General features: G+C 50.1%; 1 protein-coding gene across 2 annotated transcripts in view; it reads right to left on the reverse strand.

The window, feature by feature from the left end:
* Positions 1-3,419: 3,419 nt before the first annotated feature.
* fbxl17 (F-box and leucine-rich repeat protein 17) overlaps positions 3,420-22,683 on the reverse strand; it is a 191,391-nt gene continuing 172,127 nt past the window's right edge. For both annotated transcript variants that reach the window (XM_076019407.1, XM_076019408.1), the window contains exons 10-11: positions 22,195-22,337; positions 3,420-5,717 (exon numbers count right to left, since the gene is read on the reverse strand). In XM_076019407.1, coding sequence (XP_075875522.1) covers positions 5,580-5,717; positions 22,195-22,337 — 281 coding nt within the window. In that variant the 3' untranslated portion in view covers positions 3,420-5,579. The remainder of the gene's footprint in view (positions 5,718-22,194; positions 22,338-22,683) is intronic.

Consider the following 22,683-nt stretch of genomic DNA (forward strand, 5'->3'; position numbering starts at 1 on the left):
ATTTTCATTTTCCAAAGAGTTTATGCATATAAATATTCATGAACCACCTTGAAAAGCAATGAATGACTTTATAAGGCGGTCAGCAGAGAAACCAACAAATCCCCATCCCTTCTTTGCAGCTGTGCAGATGAGGGTGTGTGTAGAGGGGGGGGGGGGGTTAGATCATGATGAAAGACTCACCATCTACGACCTTTCCAGTGTAAAACAAAGATTTGCACAATTAACTACTTTTAAATGTCATCCAACTGCCAAATCTGCATATCAACAGCAAGACTTGCATGAAAATGAGGGTGTTTTGTGGAGAAGCCGTTTCCCTCCCAGTTCCACTAAATGGGATTTTCCACCACAGACCTTCTTAGCCAGGAAGAAAATGTAAATGTCGACATATCTGGCGTTGGGGCTCCTCCTGTTGCTAATTAACCTTTGCCGTTCAGAAGCCACACTGAGCGCCGCCTAAACAGCGCAATTAACTCCAGTTTGAAAGACAGTGAGACAACATCGACGCTCTGCCGTACAACGGGAGGAGCCACAGTGACTTCATTATCCCAGCCGACATTGATATTCAACTCACCTTCCTTTATTCAGGGAACTCATTGGTTGGGAAGGTTCCCAGGCTGCAGGAAGAGACTGTGGAAAATGTCAGAAATGGCCAGCTGGACAAACCTTGATTTTTCTGTTGATGTGGCTAATGTATTGGTCACCTCTGGTGAGAGGCCAACCCTCCAGTATCCAGCAAATGCCCTCAAGGAAAACTTGAGGAATCTTAACCCAATTTTAACTGTAAAAACAAGTAAACAAGCTATCATATTCCCCAGCACACTCCATTGCTCTCCATAGGTTCTCTGTGGGGCATCGAGTGCTGAATGGCAATGCCGAGTTCCTCTCCACTTCAAACAGGCAGTTTTAGTTACAGAGTCAACACATTAATATCCCCAACATTCAACGTTGCCGTCATTTTGAAATGCAAAATCAACACAAGTCAATAGGCAGGCAGGACACCGCAAGCATCTCGAAGAAATGCCTCCCCGCTCTCCTGAGAGAAGGCCAGAGCAGTTTACGATGACAGACGGGAGATTTTTCTCTTTTAAATGCTGATAATTATAGAAGCTCTCAAGTGGCTTGGGCTAAAAAACGGGCTATTGATTGACATAATTTCCAGGAGAAAGGAAGAATCTGGGTTTGGAGAGGGCAGGGGTGAACGCGAGGGAATGCTGCGAGGTGCCAGAGTAAAGTTGATTCAGTGTAGGGTGAATAGTCTTGGTGAAACAGACCCTCCACAGTTCGCCAGAGGGACCTAAACAGAGAGGAGGAGACCCACAACGAAGGTCTCAGGGGCCAAACTGACTGAACAATGTTTTAATACGCAAGGACAGACATTAAAAAAAAGCTTGAGAACTATCTAAAGAACTATTGGGAAAGTCCTACAGCGCCCTACGTTCTGACAAAACCCGTCGCGGCACCATCAGTGGCTGAATCAACGCAGACCTTTCAGAACCTTCTGTTGGCTTACCAACCAATAAGTTGGTTGAAAAAGTTTCGGACAACTTTTAACAGGCACGTTGTCATGACAGGATGTTGGTCACTAGTTCTTGTTGGGAATGAGACCGTGCCTTTAAGGACATGGTCAAGGTCAGTCGGCTGTGATTATTGTTCTACCAGCACAATTAGAGGCCAGGCCAACGTCCTTGCAGCGGCGACATGACAAATGTCCTGTATGGTCAGCGTCACTTCTTATCAGCACCTCATAAAAAATGGAATGACCACATGAATATTTAGCAACTTCAATTAGGACTAGCTAGGAGCCGTCTGTCCGGCCCTGCCGGCTCTGCCTTTACAGAGGCCGGTGTCTTGTCCAAGTGTCGGGTGGACACCTCTTTCCACCTTGATGAATATTGCAGAGGTCCGAGGAGCGTTGGCCATCGATGGGATCCACCTCAATCAGGAGGGAAATCAATGGCATACACTCACACTTGCAAAAGCGCTGATCGGTAGCTGCATAATTTACCCAAAACGGAAATGGTCTGGAGAGTGTGAGAGCCGGACTGTGTATGTGTGTGTGGACGGTTTTAATTTATTCATGACAGAAGAATAAAAAATATAAATTGTGAAATCGGGCATCCTTCAACCGATCCATAGAAAACGGAGCTAAAGGCCAACGTTAAGAGTCCCGATAAGTCCGCTCCCAAAATACAAGATTCTGAAGGAGGAAAAAGGTTGAAAAGGTTCCTGATGTCAATCTGTGAGAAGTCTTTGCACACACACTCACCTGTGAGGATGGCCGGGCCGGGCCGGACTGAGACCAGCATCATTTGGAGGAGAAAAAAAAAATCTCTTGATGGGAATGAGGACTGGGCAGACAAGGCAAAGAACTTCTCCAGCAGCGACGAGTGAACTTTTCTCCACCCGTTTATCTGATCAGATGGCCGAGCGAGATCAGAAGTACAGAAAGAGGAGCAGAGAGGGAAAGAAGGAGCAACTCAGACTGCAGAGAACCGGAACGGTTTCGAGGGATTTCGCTCCGTCAGCTCAGTGGAAGCCTTCCGAGCCTTGGACCAATTCTCTGCAGATATGAGCTACAAAGATGAAGCAAACCTGAACCTTAGCGATGATGGCGAGAATATGACGCACCCAGGAGCAAACCAATCACAGCTAGCGCAGTGCAAATGCAATGTCTCGTTCATTTTCATGATACTCCAGAAATAAGATCTGGGACTTTCATTTATTTGTCTATTAATGTTATGCACAGCTAACGAGATAAACCATCACATTTCCATGGCGACTCAAACTGACACTGTCGCTGCAGGTTGGGTCATGCTGCAGCTGCCAATGGTGTCTTCCAAAGAAACACCAGTGTGAACATAAAGGGTAATAAGTGCAGGGCTAATTCTAGAGGCCTCTGCACAACCCTTGAGTTGCTGAGTTTTTGTGATACAACCTTGTGCGTGACCCCCGGAAGCTCAAGCAACTAAAGTGCCGACCTCGCCTGTACTATGAAAGTACAGACAGACAAGTGCGTCATTGTGTTCCGTAGAAAAGACACCGTCAAGGCGAGAGCATCGAGAGAAAACATCTTTTATTAATTTCTAAAATTACAGCTGTGTTTGCATGCCATACTCGTGGTATACAAAGGCCCTCAGCTGCAATGGAAACATGCTGGTTTTCTTATCGGCATTATACCTGAGAACACAGATGCAATCTAAGCTGAAATATTACGAGACCGGTCTTGAAGTCAGTGAATTTGTGTTCAAACAGACTTGATGTAATTAAAAAAGTCTGGAGAAAATCCTGCGGTGGAGGGGGGGGGGGTTTAAGCCGTCCAGAGATGATGCAAAATGAGCGGAAAAGCATCTCACTGTCATTCCGAGTGTTCTTCACCCGCTTTCATTTCACACGTACAAAAGGAGAAGAGGGAAAAAAGCTTGAAGTAGTAGTGTTTTATTCATCTTTATGTAAATCCAGTCATTTACGGTTGCCTTAACACATCAGGAATCAAGTGTGTCAACATCTAGCAGAGAAAAAAGTGCATATGGGGATTACGAAAGAACAGAAACAGGAAGAAAGGAAGGGGGGAGAGAGAGAGAGAGAGAGAGAGAGAGAGAGAGAGAGAGAGAGAGGGAGAAAGAGAGAGAGGGAAAGAAAACTCCATTCCACTGATTGAAGCCTACATATCCCAGCATGGGCAGAATGAATACCTGTTTAACTGCCTGAAATCTCTACATAATGTAGAAAGTGAACAGCCCCACGGAGGGACTGTGTGCTCAGTAAATCACCGGATTCGCGTGCCGGTGAAAGGCTGCGGTGGCTGAGCTCTGGGCCCTTTCAAACAATAGAAAAATACCCTGATGTGCTGCGGACTTTTCAACTTCAAACTACTAGCTTCCTACGAGACGGACGAGAAACGGTCGCCCCCTACCTATCGACTGGGTTACGGGCCCGAAGCCACTTTTTATATCTTTACGCACTACGCTAATAGGAAAGAAAGAAATCCCTCGTCGCATTGCTACATAGATGATTTTACGAGTATACGCCGAAAACCTGGAAAGGCTAAGAAAACCCCAAGCAGTAATTAATATAGATATACATATATATTCATATATATATTTGAAAATAAACGAAGAAGGAATATGGCAAGTGAAAGAAGAGAACGGAACCATATTATAATATAACCAATCACAGGCTGCTAACTGGATGGCAATTACCTGCTGACAAATTAAGGCAACGGTTTTCCTTACCTGCCCTCAGGATGCTCGTGCTTCGAACGGCCCGACAACAACGTTCAGTCGCAGTCAAACCTCTCCCCTCGAGCGCCTCGAGCTCAATGTCGACTGACTCAGGCCTGATCTGGCAACCGCACTGATGCAAGACGTCGGTTAGCAGCTTCGTCCCTCGTAAAGGCCAAATTCAAGTGACGCGCGGCAGCTGATCGGTGAAGAAATGACGACCCACACTCTGTTTTGTTTTTTTTGTTTGTTTTCTATTCAGGTGTGATCGCCGCTCACTTCCTTTCCCGCCGCCGGGGGGGGGGGGTTTGACTGACTTTCACTTCAATCTTTCCTTCGACATCACCGACAGCCTGCCTGCGTGGAAAATTACAGCGAAAAACTCTCTGCTTCAACACGGGGGCCTCGTCAGCCTCGTCAGCAAATGTGAATCCGTGACTGCCGTTAACACTGAAAAGAACATCCAAGAAAAAGGTTTGGGGGAGGGGGGATGCTTCTATGTAGACAGGGTTTTAAAAAATAACAATAATAATAATAAAATAAAAGTGGCAGATTCTGGCACGCCTCCGAAGCTCTGGCAGCTCTGTCGACTCCCAGGAGGTGGTCAGAATCGTCTCTGCTCCGTCCAGCATCTCAGTTCAGCACTTGCAGAGCGTTGACACGGGTCCGTGAGCACTTCCGCCCCGATCGGGACGACAGGCAATTTTCCATCCATAATGCTAATTAAAACTATTCTGGTTTCGGCCGTCGTCTGAGTGTCCGTGATTCAGTCATCCGGTAGTTTGGATGTCCATCGGTGAGCTCCTGGATCGTCCCGGCCTTCGCCTCTCCCGCCTCATCCCAACCAGAGATTTAAAAATCCGCATTCCGCCGTAAAACCCACGTTAGAAAATACTTGTGGTCCTTTGCAGCAAAAAAACCCAAAACAAACTCACTCCATGTTGTGGTCAACTAAAATCACACAATATTGAAATCAGACGTGTCACCATGAGGGGGGTTCAGCCGAGTTCACTGAGCGACCACGTCTAAGATCAGTGCAGCACTGAGGGGGCGAAGACTCACCCGATTAAAAAAAACCAGCAGGTCCATGTTAGTGGGACTGTTGAAATGGAACGTTGCCTCGGTCGCCAACGTTGTGTGACGTGGAGCTTCGTAGGGGCGCGCCAACGCGTTGGCGCCAATGTTTGAACGCTGAATGAGATGCAAACATGGCAGAGCTGCAAATATTGTGCATTTGTTGTCTGTACACAAGAAAGGGCCCTCTGTGTGTGGCTATATGTTTGCGTGTGTGTGTGTGTGTGTGTGTGTGTGTGTGTGTGTGTGTGTGTGTGTGTGTGTGTGCAGGCGCTCCGGCGCTAGCTACGAAGTGTTTGACGTGTTGGGGCTCCAGCCCATTTGATAAGCTCTCTCCAGGGTTCTCTTGCAGTCCTGCATCACCGTGCTGAAAACAATGTGAGGGTACTGGACCACCAGCCTCTCCACCGTCTCCTCGTTCACCTGCAAAACACGCAGACACGACCGGCGTTAGCCCGACGGTCCAATGGAGATGCCGCGATGACAACACGCAAACTCTTCAGAACTCTTGTACAGTGTTGTAATATTGCGTAAAAAAAAAAAAAACAACGACTCATTGTGTGACGAGTTGGTTTGCAAACCATTGACGCACAAAGGAGGAAAAAGCCTGTGCGCCACTTGCTTTTGTTTGCTGCACTTCAGAGCCTCTTTGCGCCGGTGCATGGAACGTTCATGCACGGTGGAGCACTCTCTGTGATCATGCATGTTGCGCCACTGTTCAATTTCAACATCTACCCTGTTTATTTTTAGGTTGTTTTTCTTTTTTGAAAACAAACAAACAAACAAACAAACAAACAAAAACAATGTATGACTTTTATCTCTTCCGGCCGAGGGCCGAGACACATCACCATCCAAACTTGTGTCCACATTTATGACCGTTGATCAAAACAGAGGAAGGTCCAAAGAGCTTCAGCTGTGGTGTTATGTCACTGTTCCCTCAACAGAACCGCATTTCCATTCATTCTCCTGCTGCGGTGGATTTGAAAGTGTGTGCTAATTCCATCAGAACTGTCATTTAGAAGCGAGAGGACGACATGTGTGTGAGATGTGAAGTCTGACATCGCATCAGAAGTGGAAAGGTTACTAAACTGGGGAGTAAAGCGCCGGCACCGAACGGACAGTTGTGTTTCACGAGGCCGTCCCGTCTGTGCAGTTCTGAAAAAGCTCTGCTAAAAATCCATTGTACTGATTTCTATTTTTTTTTTCCCCCCGCTGCGTCTCACACTGTGGGATCCTCATGGGGGGGGCGGGGGGGGGGGCTGAGAACCTGACAAAGAGCAGAGGCAGAGTGACCCGGGAGACCTTGAGGGGTTGAACCGCAACCCACCCAGAACCGGCCCCCGCCCACCCGCGAGCGTGACACTTTCCAGGGGAAATGATGTATAAACACTCGCACACATGTCGAGCACACAGTCGTCCGCTGTTGCCAAAGCGGCAAAATGAAAGTGTCTCAAAGTTTTGCTGCATCGTTTCTGCAAGGCCGGCTCCACTTATGATCCGCTCAAACCGCCGCCGCTTAACGTCTGATTTGCTCCGGCAGCCGTTGGGAGCGACGCCTCGTCGTGAAGGCAAATTGTGTGGAAAAACAATACTAAAGAAACTCCATCAGGGGAGTCGGCCGGCAAGACTGCGACACGACACACCATCTCTGACGCTGCACCGGGTCACGACTCCGCACCGTGCGAGCCAACACGACAAGACGCCTGGCGTGGAGGAGTCCACGCCCGCGGCTCTTCCTTTGATTATGGGCGGAAAGAAACAGTGAGCGAGACTTCTTGTGCGTGAGGCTCAACAGGCCCTCTCCTCTCCGCATACAGGAAGCACAAAATAAAAACAAGATCACAAGCCCCCCCCCCCCACCGCCCCTCTCTGCCCCCCCCGCCGCCTCACTTGTGAGCGGGCAGGGCTCCGATGCCAGAGGAAGGCTTTGAAATGTGAAGTAACGCTCGGCTGGGGGGAGGGGGGGAATAGGAAAATGAGAGATGAAAGGAACTGCAGCGCCGCTAACAGCGACGTGGATCTGATTTATTAGCCAAGTGGGCACGCTGATGTATTACAGCCGCTGGATAGTCGTCCACAATGAGCTCCCCCCTTTTGTGCCGCTTCCAGGAAGCGGAGCGGCGGTATTGGACTCGCTGGCCGAAAGAAGCGGGCGACACCCGGACGTCTTTTGATACCTTTGGATCCTGATTTACGATTCCGATAGATTCCAATCACTCTGTCCACTCACTCGATGAGCAAAGAGTCCAATTGGGAGAAACACAAAAAGAAAAGTTAGCGCCGCGACGGCGAAGATGGAATATTTAATAGGCTGAATAAGACAAAGAGGCGAGAGGGGCTGGGTGAATAATGGGAATTCTCTCGGCAGATTTAAACCATAGAAACACGACTGGGATCCAACCTCGGCACAACTCATCCGGAGTTCTTATCAAAAGGAAAAGTTTCAAGATTCTTCTTGGACTGTTTTCAGTTCACACCAGGCCAGACTGTCGCGTGACACAGCCAGTCGTACCTCTCTCTGGGTCGGCTTGTTGTTTATTAGCAAATAATTCCGTGCCTGGATGGGTACACAGTTCAGTACAGAGGGTTCCCATGTCCACAAAGTAGATTTGGAGACAACAGTTTTCTGTTCTTTGCAGTTCAGGATGTCTTTGCGCTGTGTGCGTACAGCACTTTCACACACATCACACACCAGTCCAGTTGCTGAAAACTCAGAAATTAAAATCAATGTCGATTCATGCACGGCACGCTCACGGTCTCACCCGTCGACCCAGCGGCCCGTGCATGGCCATGAAAACATGTCCCGCTCAAGGCCGCGCACGTGGCGTTGAATACCATCGCTGCTGTGATTTGCACGTGGGGGCGGGGCTCTGCGCCGCCTGTCAGATGTCATTTGTCTCATTTCTGCAGATACATCGTCGAGCTCCATTAAAGGGCTCCTGACAAAATCACAGGCACCTTTCACGGGGACTATTATGGCGTCTCCGAGCCCAAATTCCTTTTATTTTCAAACGGGGCTCACGTCATTTTTTAAATGTATTTACCCTGGGAAAAGGCTGTTAAATAAATAATCAATCCCCGCAAAGGCAGCGGATCGAGTCAATTTTAAAAGCAAACAGTGGAAGTCGGGAAGGGACAAGGACTAATTTGCTCTCTTTTAGAATTTGACCCAGGTGTCCCGCCAGTTTGAATCATGAGCCTTTTCTATGGACCGTTCCAGACTTGTGTTTCTTGGATTCTTTCAAAAAGAAATAGCAGCAGGTCTTAAACAGTCATCATTAGCATGTTGGTCACGTTGAACCACCCGCCGCTGGTATTTTAATTGAAATGTTTGCATTTTGGGGAGAACGCGTGAAGGTTTTTGGAAGTGGAGGGGCGAGCGGGTCGGAGGGGCGGCAGTGGCGGCGGCGCTCGTGTTCCAAGTTAAATCTCTTCAGCTCGGAGCTGCAGAAGCAACGTCACACCTGTTTCTGTCCAGACCAGCACCTGGAAAACATGGCAGCTGCGTGGCGACTTCACACGAGACCAAAGCAGAGGCAGGAAGAGGAAAGAAAAGCCCACAGCACCTCCGAGAGCAGCCGCTGCTGCAGAGAGAAGTTCCGCCTGTTGACATATGGCTGGTGCTCATTAGCAGAGGAAAATGACAAACCCTTGATTGCCTTCATAAAACACTCGGCTATATTCTTCAAAAGAGAGAGAAACATCAGCCAGCTCATTAATCAGCCCTTAATTACGATTAAAACAGTTAGAGAAGAATAGACCTGTCAGACTCACTGGGGGACACAACATTCATCAGTGTTCATTTAGCGGAGCTCCACTCGCTGAGCAAACACGGCACGCAAAACCAATCCTCATCAAAAAAATGTTCAGTTGTTTCCTGACTGACGGCCGCAGCGATTCTTCAGTCGCCAGCGGACCACATTGGCGTCGCTGCTAAACACTGCGAGTGCAAACTCAATTAAAAGTCCTTCTATCAAATGAGGACCGTGGTCACGCGCGAAGAGACGTTTTTTCTTTGTCGTCGCGTTTGACAAAGTTTGACAGAGTATTTCTGTTTACGAGGCACAGCAGCCAACAACAGTCCAACAAGTCCACCAGACCTGCAGGAGGCAGCAGAGTGCGAATCGTGAGTTTGTTTTTCTTGGGCGACGGGGCAGCGGCTAGTTTGGATCAAAAGAAAACCCAGAGAACAAACTCCTTTGGCCAACGTGCATGTTGAGATTACTGTGATTACTGTGGGTGAACCTTGTGGGAGCCACCTGTTTTCAGCAGCTTAACTTTTAACTGTGGGTAACTGGATTAATGCACAATTCCACTTGATTTGCGTCTACTTTATTCACCAAATTTAAACTTTAAAACTTGAAATGAAAACTAAAAATCTCCTGACTGTAATATTTTTTCCTCTTCTTGTGGCCCTAATCCTCTTTCGTACCAACGTGCAGGTGCTGCAGACATTTTTCTTTCCATTTAATTATAGTGATGTGCATTACATTTGTGTATTTGCTGATTTTGAGAGAAGAGATTGGCAAAGGTGCTCTGGTGACTGTGACCTACTGTACACGTTAATCCAGCGCCTAACTGCGCCCGTCTCCATCAGGCGTGATGCAGCGTGTCCTTTGCGCTCGGCTGAACGGGATGCGATGACATCACCGCGCACCCTCCCCGATCATTCCCCCGCTCGCGGATGAAGATGGATTTGAGGTCGCGGCCAGACGCTGTGGGTGGGTGGCGGGCGGGCGGGGAGCTGAGACCTCAGGTTGCCTGGCTGGTGCCACTAACCGCTTTAAATCAGTGACTCAGCTGTTTCGTCCCCGGGTGAAATTTTGTTACCGGGCAAAAAAACGGTGCTTAACGATATTTTGTTGCTAGGCAACATAAACTTCAGAGGACGACATCAGACGGCAACTGGCGCCTTCGGTGGCCGCGTGCTGCTTTGGATATACGGCTCTGGCCTCTTTTCTTTCCCTCCCTCCTTTTCCGGTCCAATCCATACAGTCCTGATACAGTCAACCATACAAACATCGCCCTGCCCCCGCCCCCACCCCCACCCCCACCCCCGACAACATATTGCAGCCAAGTACGTACGAGCGCAGATCCCGACTCGCTGATGATTCCAATCTTTTGAGGAGCATCTGGGAGCGCGGCCACAGCTATCTGGAGGGAGGCCTGTACTTAGGACATTTTCTCCCATTTTAACTTCAAAGATGCTGCCCCGTAGATCTGAGGCCGGCGTAATGCATGCTGAGTGGTCATGTGCCGCTGCCAGGGTTTACAAGAGGGCCAGCGCAAAAGATGAGGGGGGAAACAAAAAAAAAAAAAAAAAAGGTTGCATGTCCCGGGCCCGTGTTCTGCTCCACAAATGTTTTCTGAACACGCTGCTGCAGAGTGAACGAGAACGGCTTTGAAGATTGCGCACGTGTGTGTGTCGTGTGTGTGTGTGTGTGTGTGTGTGTGTGTGTGTGTGTGTGTGTGTGCATGTGGACAACGCCCACTCTAAGTGATTGCGGAAGACGAGAAGTGTCCGGCTCCCCACGCCGGCCTCCGCTTGTCCTGGGACTCCTCGGCCGTCGCTTCCCCCTCTTTAAAAGGCTCGCAGAGGCCGATCCTGTGATGTGGACCAGCTTCCACTTTGCCACGTAAAATATACATTTACCGCAAAGAGCTGGGCGTTCCCCTTGTAAGTGGAACTGTAAAGCACGTCGTAAAGATGACTAATGCGGCATCACTTCACACGCTCAGAGTGGGGGTGGGGGGATGGGGGGTCGGAGGGGGTCATAAATTGAAAATCAAGATGCGCACAAACGCAAAGATGCATCTGATGTTAGAGGAGAGTGGAGTGAAGACCCTGGAAAGGCCTCGAAAAATCATGGGAAAAAAACAGAAAAGTGGAAGGAAATAGTATACAATTAAATGTGAATGGACTTTGATAACAGAGCATTTACTCAGTCTGATTATATCAACTCCACTGACCAGTTTATGCTATGCATTAATAAATAATGCCATAGACAGAGAAGCAGTCTACCCACATTCTTTGGACTTTCTCTGTGTTTTTTATTAAGTTCAGCATGGGGTTCATGCCAGACTCCCCCTTTTTTTCTTCTTCTTACTCTCATCTTCTCCGGGCCATGCGGCGGCCATTCCAGGTCCCATAAAGCCATAAAGAGAGACAAACACCCCCCCGTTCTCCGTCTATTCCGCTGCACTGAGTGTATCAGTCAACCCGTAAATACATTTGGGGGCAAACGTTTAAAAAGCCGGGCAAAGAATGCGGCGCGTTGGTAAGAGGCGGCTTAAACAGGCCAGATTTATGGCCTTCTTTAGAGTGCAGCCGAGGAGAAGTCCCTGCTGTAAAAACTTTCAAATGGAGTGGCTGGACATCTGAAGGAGAGCTGTCCATCTCCCATAAAGAGAGACGAATGAAAAGAACTTAGAGAAAATGACAGAGCAGAACATCTCGGAGGGACAAAGACGGGGAAATAGACTATCGCAAACCCACTCCGAGGGATTCGATATTTTAAAATTAACTATTGACGCCCGGGAGGGGAGAAAAAAGGCAGAGTTCAAACACTTTTTGATTCCGTCTCAGGGAGGCGAGCAGAGATCTGCGGTGCGTGGCTGCGAGTGCACTTTTTAAGAAAGCAGGTCAGGCAGCGACAACCGAGGGTCTGGTCCCGCTCACGCAACCCTCATCCCTGCACAGTATCACACAGCGGCAGGGCTGAGGAGTGTCGGTGCGTGCACACACACACACACACACACACACACACACACACACACACACACACACACACACACACACACACACACACACACACACACACAGGAAGACAGAAGAATGGGGAGGCTGGACTAAACAGGGTGAGGGAGGTTCAGGAGGCCACGCTTGTGGCGCCCCCACACTCCAATAGGCGTGACAAAGGTAACTGAAGAAACGTGCGCGGCGCTCTGTGCAAACTGGCCTTCTGGTCTGCGCACACTGCAGGCGATAAAACCACGCTCAACATCTATTTGAGTCAGCGGACGCGGCCCTGTGTGACAGTGGACCAACAATATGTCGCAATCTGTGAGATTTTCTGGAAGGAATCTCAGAAGTGATTGTCCGACTCATCAGTCACCACATTCTTTTAAATGCATTGGGGGGAGGGGGGGGGAGGGGAATGGCTGTAAAAAAATAAACTAATAAATCACAAATTCTTGGGGTCAGACTGCAGGAAGTTACATTGCGTTATGCAAATTCCCACCCTTTTTTTTTTTTAACCACTCATCTAACATTCCCGAGATAACGCGCTCTAATAAAAGGACACAGTGGCCCTAAATCGGGGCTCAACGTGAGCAAAAGTTCCCAACTGACTAACAAGATCAGGAATCTGATTTAATTCAGGGCAAAATTAAATTACTCTTAATCAGATTCAGATAAAGTCGCATGATATCGAGACAGGTCTCGCTGTAGGTGCACCGGTCTAGGCAAAGTGTAACAACAGCCGGGGCCGCACACATCACAAACGTTCACGTGGGGATATTTTGGTTTTCCATGAGAACGTCGAGTGCAAATTCCTCCAAAGCGCACAGTCAGAGGTGACGAAGAGCTGCACAGAGGAGGCCTGCAAACCAAGCGAATGGCTCCAGTCAAAGCAGCTCGCCATGCAGGAAGGCCACGGGAAAACACGGACGGATGGACGGGGGTCAGACGGAAGCTGAGAGAAGACATGATTCGTTTGTGTTTCTACCAGAGGGGAGCGTCGGGGTCACGCTCCATATTATTGTTGCTGGGTGGGGTGCGGCAAGCTCATTAGAGAACGGGTGCGAGCGCTGGCGGCTGAAAGCACCTCTTCAGCACAATGAGCCGAAGGGTTAGCGCGCGTGCACGCATCAAACAGCAAAGCCTCCATAGGAATAGTGTGGAACTCCGGAGCAGCTTACGGCAGATTCCAATGCAGGCAGAATTCCTGCAAAGATGTTCGCCACAAGACGACTGTGTTTTAATGATATGCCTTGCTTAACGGGCCGCATATGGTCCCCGGGCCGTAGTTTGCCCATGCATGCCTGCTCCAAAAGAAACAGCAAACAAGGACAGCCTGAGCACCCCTCCTCCCCTCCTCGCTCTTCCCTAAATATCTACCATACCAAATTCATTGGGAGCCGTCCCAGCGCACAGAGCTGAGATTAGATTTGTGGAACGAGGCCGGAGCTGCTCTCACCTGGAAGCCACTGCCGTGGGATGATCTCATTGCTCGATACAATTTCCTAATTAGCATTAGCTAATGCTCACTGTTCGTCTGGACTGAAAAGCATCAGGTGTAAAAAATTCCCGCATTTTTTTCTTCTCAGGTACGAGCATGAAAGGTCTTCGGATACGTGCAATTCCAGAGCTTTGGTTTTCAACCTGGACTCCCCTGCCGGTTAATAATAAAACTCGGTTCTGGCTCCTCTCAGGCCTCAGAGGGCCGAACAAACCTCTCAGGGTGTGAGGTGAGGCGTCGCTGGTTTCGAGAGCCGTGTGTTTTAGCAACATTTTCTGAGGCAGTAAAGATTTCTGGGGGTCCAGACAACAGAATTACACTTAATTATCGAAAAAGCGGTTAAATATGAACTGCGCTAACATCGATCATGAATCTGCCTGCGGTTAGCAAACAAATCATTCAAAACAATTTGAATCATTTGGTGGCGCTGTCCTTCACTCCGGCCGGCTCGTTTATTCGCCACACGGTCAGCAGATACGAGGCGGCGGCCACCTGCGGCGCCTCTTATTATGGGATTTCAGATAATAGGAGGTGCTGAGACAAAGGTTCTTCAAAGAACCACCGTGAGTCGTGTCCACCGGCTGCCTATGAACAGGGGAGGCTTTGTGGAGCTGCGCTGTGGTGAGCGAACATCACCGAGGGGGAAGCTCAGGAGCAGCTTAGAGACAGATAAGGGAAGAGGACGGAGGGGGAACGGTGAGGTGAAAATAGGGGGGAACCCTAAAGTGTGCTGTGGGAAGGCAGGCAAAGGTCAGGCTGGGCTTCGCATCGGTGCGACAGACTTTTGTTGAGGAGCAATTCCGAGATTCACTGGAGACGCTGTGAACTCTGCCGGCCACCTGCTTGGCTGCACCCTCTCCCCGCCACTGTCCCTCGCTCCTCCTGCCCTTTAGAGGCAAGATGAAGGGACGATCGGGAGGGCGTCTTTTGTTGAAGACCCCCCCCCCCCGATCGATCGCGCCCTTCTTTGTGGGATGAGACACCACAAACAGGAAAAAGCTCTTTCATAGCGGCATCGCAACCGTCAACACTCAGGTGGACCAAAGCCTTGAAGATCCCCGTATTGTACTCATGTGTCTTTTATCCTGATCTCCAGTGGATCAGCCTTGGAAGATTCATTATAAAAAAAATAAAATAAAAATAAAAAAAGGCTTTTTTTAGCCCTCTGTTTACAGTCTTCAGTTGGTTTTAGCGTCCTGCTAGAACTAAAGCTGCTTTGTTGGACCTTCCGCAACACTAAAACAATGTAGCCACGAGTCACCCTCAAAGGGTGGAAACAACAACCGGCTGGGAGTGTTAGATGTGTCCGTGCCCTTTGTGACATCACTAAGGGCGCTGTTCTCGTGCTGAAAAGTGCTGCAAACATTTTCATTTCCCATGCTACCGTCAGTGAAGTGACTCAAACGACTCAACGTGAAACGACTCAACGTCTTTCTTGCCCTGCATGTTGTGCACGTGCACGAGCGTCTTCATCTCCTTTTGCTTTTATTCGGAGCCTTTAAACCGAAGATTCCTGCTGCTCACGCTGACAACACCCACCCAGAGAAAGTTGCGCCCATCTCGCCGGCTCCCGCTGACTTAAAAAAAAAAAAGAAAGAGAGAGAGAGAGAGCGAGCGAGAGACCCTGAATGCCTCCCAACTCCTCTCTATACTTTGTCTTTGTTTTCCGCACTCCAAACCTCCGGGCTCTGAACAATTAGGCTCTTGTTTATGCCGGCAAATTGCTGCGCGGTGCCTGTCGGCGTCGAGTCCCCAGCAGCTGGACGCACCGGCGGAACAGCCGTATTGACTGGGACGTCTGTTCTTTTAACGAAGCCTGTCTGCTCGCTCGTCGGGAGGACGCGGCGGCGCTCCCCGTACCTGCTCCCCGAATGTCACTCCGCCGGCGCAGCCACTTAATGGGAGCTCACTTTTAAAAAGTGCTCGCGTGCAAGACGAGCGTCTCCTCCGCCGTCTCCCTCATTTAATTTTTTCCCTCCAATTTCGCGTCTGCATTTTGTCATTCATTAGATCATTTCCCTCTCCGTCCCTTTTCTCCGCGGCTCCCCACTGCATCGCCGCCGTAACTCTCGCACCATCTAGCATCTGTCCCTGCAGGGGCCGGTGGCAGTCGGTGTCATTACTTTTACCGTCCGGCGTCGTGCTGACTGTGTAAGTTTTCCCTCCTCTTGTGCTCCATAACCTGGAGAGCCCATTTGTTTGCACTCTAATGAAGTAGTGGAAAAGAATGAGGGAAGGTGGACGGGCGCGGGGCGTGAGAGTGAAAACAGATGAGCAGGAAGGTGGGGAAGGAGGGCAGAGACAAGAGGAGAGGTAATGAGGAAGAAAGGGGAGAATGATGAGGGGGAAGGCGGTGGGAGAGGAGCGGGCGGCGGCGTTCCACCGAGGCTGGGGGGAAAAAAAGATTTGAATCCCACAAGTGATGCATCAACGGAGAGTGAAGCCGCTAAATGTTCGCAGGGTGGCCTTTTAGTCGAGAACAGCAAGTCGGCACATATGTGACTCACTAAAAACACGACGGCAGGGACGTGGAGCCCGCTGTGTGAGGACCGCATGGTGAGAGCACAGTGTGAAGCACTTGATGGAATCTCGCATCATTTCCATCAGTCGGCCGAACAATGATGGCGAAATTCCACATTTCTAGCAGTGTCAGAATTGAACTGCAGGCTCTTCCGCGCTCGCAGGACTCCCGCGAGGACGAACTTTGCACCTTGAACGTGACGCGCTGTGGGAAGCAGGAGCGTCGGGTTTTTTTGTGTCATTTTTTTGGTCCGTCACAACGTGATGAGAACAATCGGCAAGCAGCCGGGTGCAGGGCTTAGCGTGGAGAACAGAAGCCGCTGCAAGGCTTCAAAGTGCGGATGCCTCTGCGATGGGCAGGGCTGCATTAGCAACCTCGATACAAAGCTTCACAAGGGGGGAGCTGATATTCGACACTTCTAAGGGGGAAGATGCTAAATAAAGGACGAATGAGTCGGAATCTCTGAAATCAAGAGAATCTTTTGTCGGAATTTCAAAGCCGTCTCATCTCTAATGGAGGGCAAATGACATTGTTTTCCTTCTATTTGGGCGAGTCCAGATCAATCACATTCTTCGCCTCCTTGTCAGAGGGCAGGATGTTTGGCCCTGAGGCCAGAGGGATGTTCTCATCCGAGGCAGAGGGGCGGGGGAGCGGGCGGAGCATCGATGTGTCTGAGCCTCGAATTGTGACGAGTGTTAAAAGCAAAAAATAACATGAATTCCTTTTAAAGAACACACGCAGACAGAGACAGAGGAGCGCTTGTGCAAGCGGAGCCGGCCGGAGTCACAAAGGAAAAACCTCTACGCACCCAGGGACACGAAAGTGGAAGAACGAATTGAAAAGCGGCGCATTCCACGCCATTTCCAAGCCCATCTCACATTTTGAGGTTAATGAAAGAAGAGTCAAAACAATAAAACATGTCGACAAAGCGACTTCACGCAGGCCGGCGCTCGGCCAAGGCCTGTGTTTGCACAGGACAAAGTCAAGGAATTCATGAAATTCCTCCTTTCGCTCAAAAATGCCAGCGGATAGCGAGTCGGGGCTGCGTGGCCGTCTAATGTCCACGCTCAGGGTGACACGTCTGTATAGAGAGTGACAGAGGGAAATCGATCCTTGGCAAAGCTGCACGTGACGGAGGCCAGGTGGACCCTGTTAGCGGCTCCCCAACCAGCCCCAGCATGCACTGAGAGACCTGCGACATTCAGGGGAGCCCTTCCACTCACATTCCCAGCGTCTTCGCGTTCTGACAATTCCAAACAAATGAACACGGGCCCAAATGTGCGGTTGAGGAGGCGGAGAGGGGCGGAGCCAGGCTGTCCGCGCCGCATGTCAGGATTATGACAAGGCCGTGTTTACGCGAACCTGACAGGGCGGACGTTGAAACCCGACACTCTTTACAGAGGGAAGCCGTGAGAGAGTGAGAAAGACGGACTGCAGTAAACTCTCCTGTTGAATTCAAATGGCCGCATGCAGGTGGCGCTGCAGCCGTGACCCGAGACCTCGGGGCGGCGCGGAGCGAGTCGCCTAGCAGAACCTTTTTTTTTTTTTGTTGTTGTTGTTTTTTTTTCCTTTCTCGACATCTGCGTTTTGAGATGTTTGCGCCGCATTCCTGCAGCGCTGCAGTGTTGCAGTGTTGCAGTGTACACATCCTGACCGGACACCAAGCAAAGGCCTTGTAAGGGAAATATTAAGTTTGGACCGTTTGTAATGTGTCCAAAACACTGTCAACGCGGCCCTCCCGAGGAACGGCTAACTTGTCGTTCCTCGGCCGTGCACGCGTTTGTGTATAACAATTTATTTTCCCAATGCAAACATTCACGGTTGGGCGGCAGCGTGAAATGAATTCAGCTCGGCGACACTCGCCAGTGACCTCTCAGCTGCAGTGGGCCGACGGGTAAATATTGAGATGGCTTCTCAAGTGTGTAGTTCCTGAAGGTGAGGGGAGGGTGGCTGAGAGGAGGGAGTTGGGGGGGGGGGGCTGCTGCAGGTCATGCTAAGACCAATTAAAATCCGTCGAGGTTAAATCCATAAAAAAACAAACACAAACAAAACGGGCTGAAAAGTTCAGCTTTCAATCCGAGCTCGCCTCGGATCCGTAAAGGATTAACCGAGCGGCACGCTGCCGATCAGATACTGGAGTCAACTGGAGGCTAAGAGAGAACAGAGAGATGGTCCGGGGTCCGAGGCGCGGCTGTGCCCTCCGCCCAAACTGTTGTCGATTTAATAAAAGCGTGCAAAGAGAACATGGGGGCCTGCGACCCGCTCAAATCCAACTTAAGCAATTTGCACAAGACTTTCATTACACAGCAACCCTGTGAAAATTGAGAGTTATCCCCGAGCTTGTGCATTTTCCCAGAACTGCGCGAGGAGAGATTAGCTCTTTTCCCAGATTCAATCGGACGCGCTTTTGAAATTTCGCCGCCGCGTCGGGCGATAAGCGGGGGGAGAGGGATAGACGGAGGTCATGGCGGGCCAAAGAGTCAAACCAGGGTCAGAGTCACGGAATGCACCACCTACTCTGACAACAACGCCGGCGTGTGGGAGGGGATCAGAGCATTTTTCTTCACTTCGTAGCTCGAGCGGGGACGGAAACGACGGCGACGGCGACGGCCTTGGCTGCGATACTCGACCGCCGGATAAAAGTCAGAGGGAGGAGAGCAGCAGAGGCAGAGCGGTGGTCACCGCTGGCCGGAGAAAGGCACCCGCCGCCTCCTCTCACCTCCCAAACTCACTCCGTCGCTCTCGTTTTCGCGCCGACCTTGCTAAACAACGTATTTTCTGTTTATCTGCCTGCCTCCCTCGCAGCAAAACCTCTTATTACCGCGATTCCTCTCCTCCCAGGGCCTGACATCACACACTGCAGCTCGGCGGCCGCCTAATGAAAGAAACAACCACGAGCAAAGACGGCGCCCGCCCGCTGCCTTTTCATTCACACGCAGAAAACTGCGAGTCGCCGCTCGGCCTCTAGCGGACGGTGACAGCAGACGAGCCGGAGACGAACACGACGGCTGGGAAGCGTTCAAATCTGGTGGCCGCTCACCTCAGGCTCATCTGGACCCTTCTCCTTCTGAATGCGGCTGCCCCACTCTGCTGTTACAAGTCTACCAAGTGCACGGCACAACCTTCAGACACCACCGTACACAGCCGCAGCGTCGCGGATGGAGGGGAGAGACGGATCGGAAAGCAAAATCAGGGAGATCGGCGGCTGATTTGTAGACGCGCAGGCGCCGGAAGGCATTCGGCCGAGAGAGAAACTAAGAAAAATGGTGATTCCCATAAAGACGTAGGTCACTCCAGATCAGATTTTTTTTATTAGCGCGGCTGTATATATCGATTGTTGGGTCACTGAGTTGGCGTGGCGGGAAGGCTGCTTTAGGGAGAGGCTGGTGGGGAGGGTGGGGGGGCAAATGAAAATGGAATCCGAGTCATCACCCGCCATGTAATGCGGTTACTCTTTATTACTCCCAGATAAATTTGATAGATACACATTCGACGTGGGCATTAATGCGAAGGCAGCGCCGTCGCTCCATCAGCGGGACCTTACACGCGGGGGGTCACCGTCGGGGGCCCTCGTATGTTTTAATTTAATCGCCGGCACAAATAGATAAATATGATCCGAGCGGCGTTCCGCCGGCGCTTAACGATCTCGGCGTGGGCATTTCCATCAGAGAAATCCATAAGGTCAAGCCGGGGGGGCCGCGACACACACATACCACTGATTCCATAATGAGGAAATAAAAACGATGAGCTTCCCGACCTGGTGAAAGGCCTCGCCGAGAAGTCAGAATCGCTCCTGGCGCGCTCGCCCCTCTCTCTCTCTCTCTCTCTCTCTTTCTCTCTGCCAACTTCAATATGCACTCCGCTTTTTGTTTCCTTCTTTCGTTACAGAGCTCAGGAGAGCTTTCAAACCACCAACCCCCCCCCCCCCGGCTAAAGCATCATTTGGCCTCAACCGAAAAACAAAGGGGCTCATTATAAAACACACTTCCTGCACTCACCATATGGAGGCCGGCCAGCAGCGGGATTATGGCCGGCGCTGTGCGAGCAGCCGCGGTACAAGTCGCCCGGCTGTCGCCGACATTGTCAGCGCAGCCTGAAGTTTGCGTGGACGGAGCAGCTGTTGGCTCTCCCCTTCACGGCCTGCCCTCGGCCCACTCGTGTCAGACTTAATGATCCCGCGCTAAGTGGATGCGCGGCTGCGGCGGGGGCTCCACTTGACCGGACGGAGGAGCGGTGGGCGGAGCCGTCGCCGTGGCAAAGCGAGCGTGGGTCCAACACGCGGGTCGAGACTCCGCCCGCGGCCCTCCGATACCGTCGCAGTGTGAAATTGCGTCGATTGCTCATTTAGTTGGGTTTCTAGGCGGCCACTTTATTAGGCACAGTGTTCGGGTTACAAGGCAGCGAGTCAATGTAATGCGGCGAAGGCGACTCGCTGAAGTTGAAAGCAGCAGCAGCAGCAGAAAAGCGGGACGGACGGAGCTTGAAATGACTTTAAACGTGGTGAACATGGTTGTTAGTGGCCAACGGGCGGCAGGTGTGAGTGTTTCACAAACTGCTGCTGGTCTTCTGGCATTTTCACAACATCACGACCATTGGGTCTACAGAGAAGGGCTACCAAAGGAGAAAATACTAAGGCTAGCTTTGGTAGCGTGGAACAAAAATTGCACGTCTTGATGTTGATGTGTCTTGATGTTGATGGTAAGGGGAGAACAGGTGGACTGGTTGGAGACAATAGAAAGACAACTGGAATCCAAATATCGGCTGTGCAAAAATAGCATCTCTGAACGCACAAAATGTCCAAGCATTAACAGTACTTATGTATAGTTCGACTCACAGACCCCTTCATGAGGTAGCCTGTACTTGCAATGTGTACCTAATAAATTGGCCGTGAGTGCATATTGATTCCAATTCATTTAATGATGGCATGTTAGATTACAGATTCAATTACTGCAAGCAAGCAAGTATTATTTTAAAGCCAGAGCCTCATCTCAGTTGAGTGAGACTTGATGATTGGCGTTCGTTGGCTTTTGTAATCTTTAGTAATCCAACGTGTTGCTGATGTATGAACTGCCAGAGAATCCAAAGACGACAGAGCAGTGCAGCCGTTGGTAGACGATCGCTCTGAGAGGTTACCGTCCATAAACAATGAACAAACATACAGTAAATTTGTTTTGGGGAAGCGCAATTGCATGAATCAAAGCAAATTATTATCGTCGAAGAAAAGTTTCACGTCGCTGTCGACAGATTAGCTGACATTTAGCGCGCTGAATTGACGCCTCCGAGCAGCAGAATTGAACATGGCAGCCGTGGTGCAGGTGAAATTTGCTCCGCAGCGGAATGAGACTTAATTATCTGAGGTAATAACCTGGAAGCAGTAAATATGTTTACAGGCTAAGCAGGAAATAAGCAGAAATGCCGTGTAGTGCCATTACTCCACGCATATTAATCCATATAAGCTCACAGGCAAACAATGCGTGCGCTACATGGAATTACAGGGAGCTTAACGACCTGATGGCGAGAGAAGACCTTGGAATTTATAAATACTGCACATGCGAATACGGCGACAGACATTATTGTGCTGAGACCAAAGTAATGTCTTTTTTTTTTCTCTCTTGCTCAACCCGTAATGCTCGTATTAGAGCAAACCTAAATGACCAGCTGTTCAGTGGGATATTGCCAAAATGGAATGAATATATACATCTATTATACACTTTTTTATATATGTATACATATATATATATATATATATACATATATATATATAACGTTGCCTTAATCGAACTACAACTTGGACAGATGTGACTTCACGCCCACACATTTAAAGCGGCGCTGCATTTTCATATTCCTCGTTAAGATGACAATTTCACTGGAACTTAATGCAATGACGTCTCGGAAAACTGCGGACCTGCCTGCGGCTGCTTCCTCTGTTTGGCTGGCTCACTGGATTGCAACAAAGGCGCTAAATCAAAATCAATTACGATTAGCGGCGAAATAAAACATGAATTATAAACTGAAATTATTTGATTAGCATGGATTTTTCCTTCGTCTTTTGCAAGCAAAAAAGAAAAACACATCTGATGTCGGGGGAGGCATCGCGAGCGTCTCCTCACAGAGCGGGCGGCCGGCCGGCCTTTATTACCTTGTCACATCTCATGAGGCCCAGGTAGCGGAGGGACTTGCTGCTCTGCGCGATCTGAGTGGCCCCCTGGTCCGTGATGTCCTTACACCAGCCGGCGTCCACCGTCTCGATGGTGCTGCTGTACTGGCCGATGGCTATCAGGGCTGTGGGACGCAGGAAAACAAAGGGCGAGGCGTTAAGTCTGGCAACCTCTGTGAGCGTGGTGGCAGCGGCAGCAGCAGCAGCGTCGCTGACAAATCAGCAGCGGGATGTAGCAGGGCAGGCGATGGAAGCGGCTGCGACAGATCATTCCGCCGTTAAGACAATTGGCATTGGCGTGTGCACACACATGCACGCGCGCATGGGCACGTGCAGCATTTGGTCGTTGAAATGTGAATCAGACCACTGAAAAGCAGAGTGCTGTGGAGACTCACTGCTGATGCACACTTTCATTCTGCCTCTGTATGTGTGTGTGTGTGTGTGTGTGTGTGTGTGTGTGTGACCATGCCC

The sequence above is a fragment of the Nelusetta ayraudi genome, unplaced genomic scaffold (assembly GCF_046127955.1).
Source record: "Nelusetta ayraudi isolate G7.1 ecotype Tasmania unplaced genomic scaffold, CSIRO-AGI_Nayr_v1 ptg000010l, whole genome shotgun sequence".
In the NCBI taxonomy this organism is placed as follows: Eukaryota; Metazoa; Chordata; class Actinopteri; order Tetraodontiformes; family Monacanthidae; genus Nelusetta; species Nelusetta ayraudi.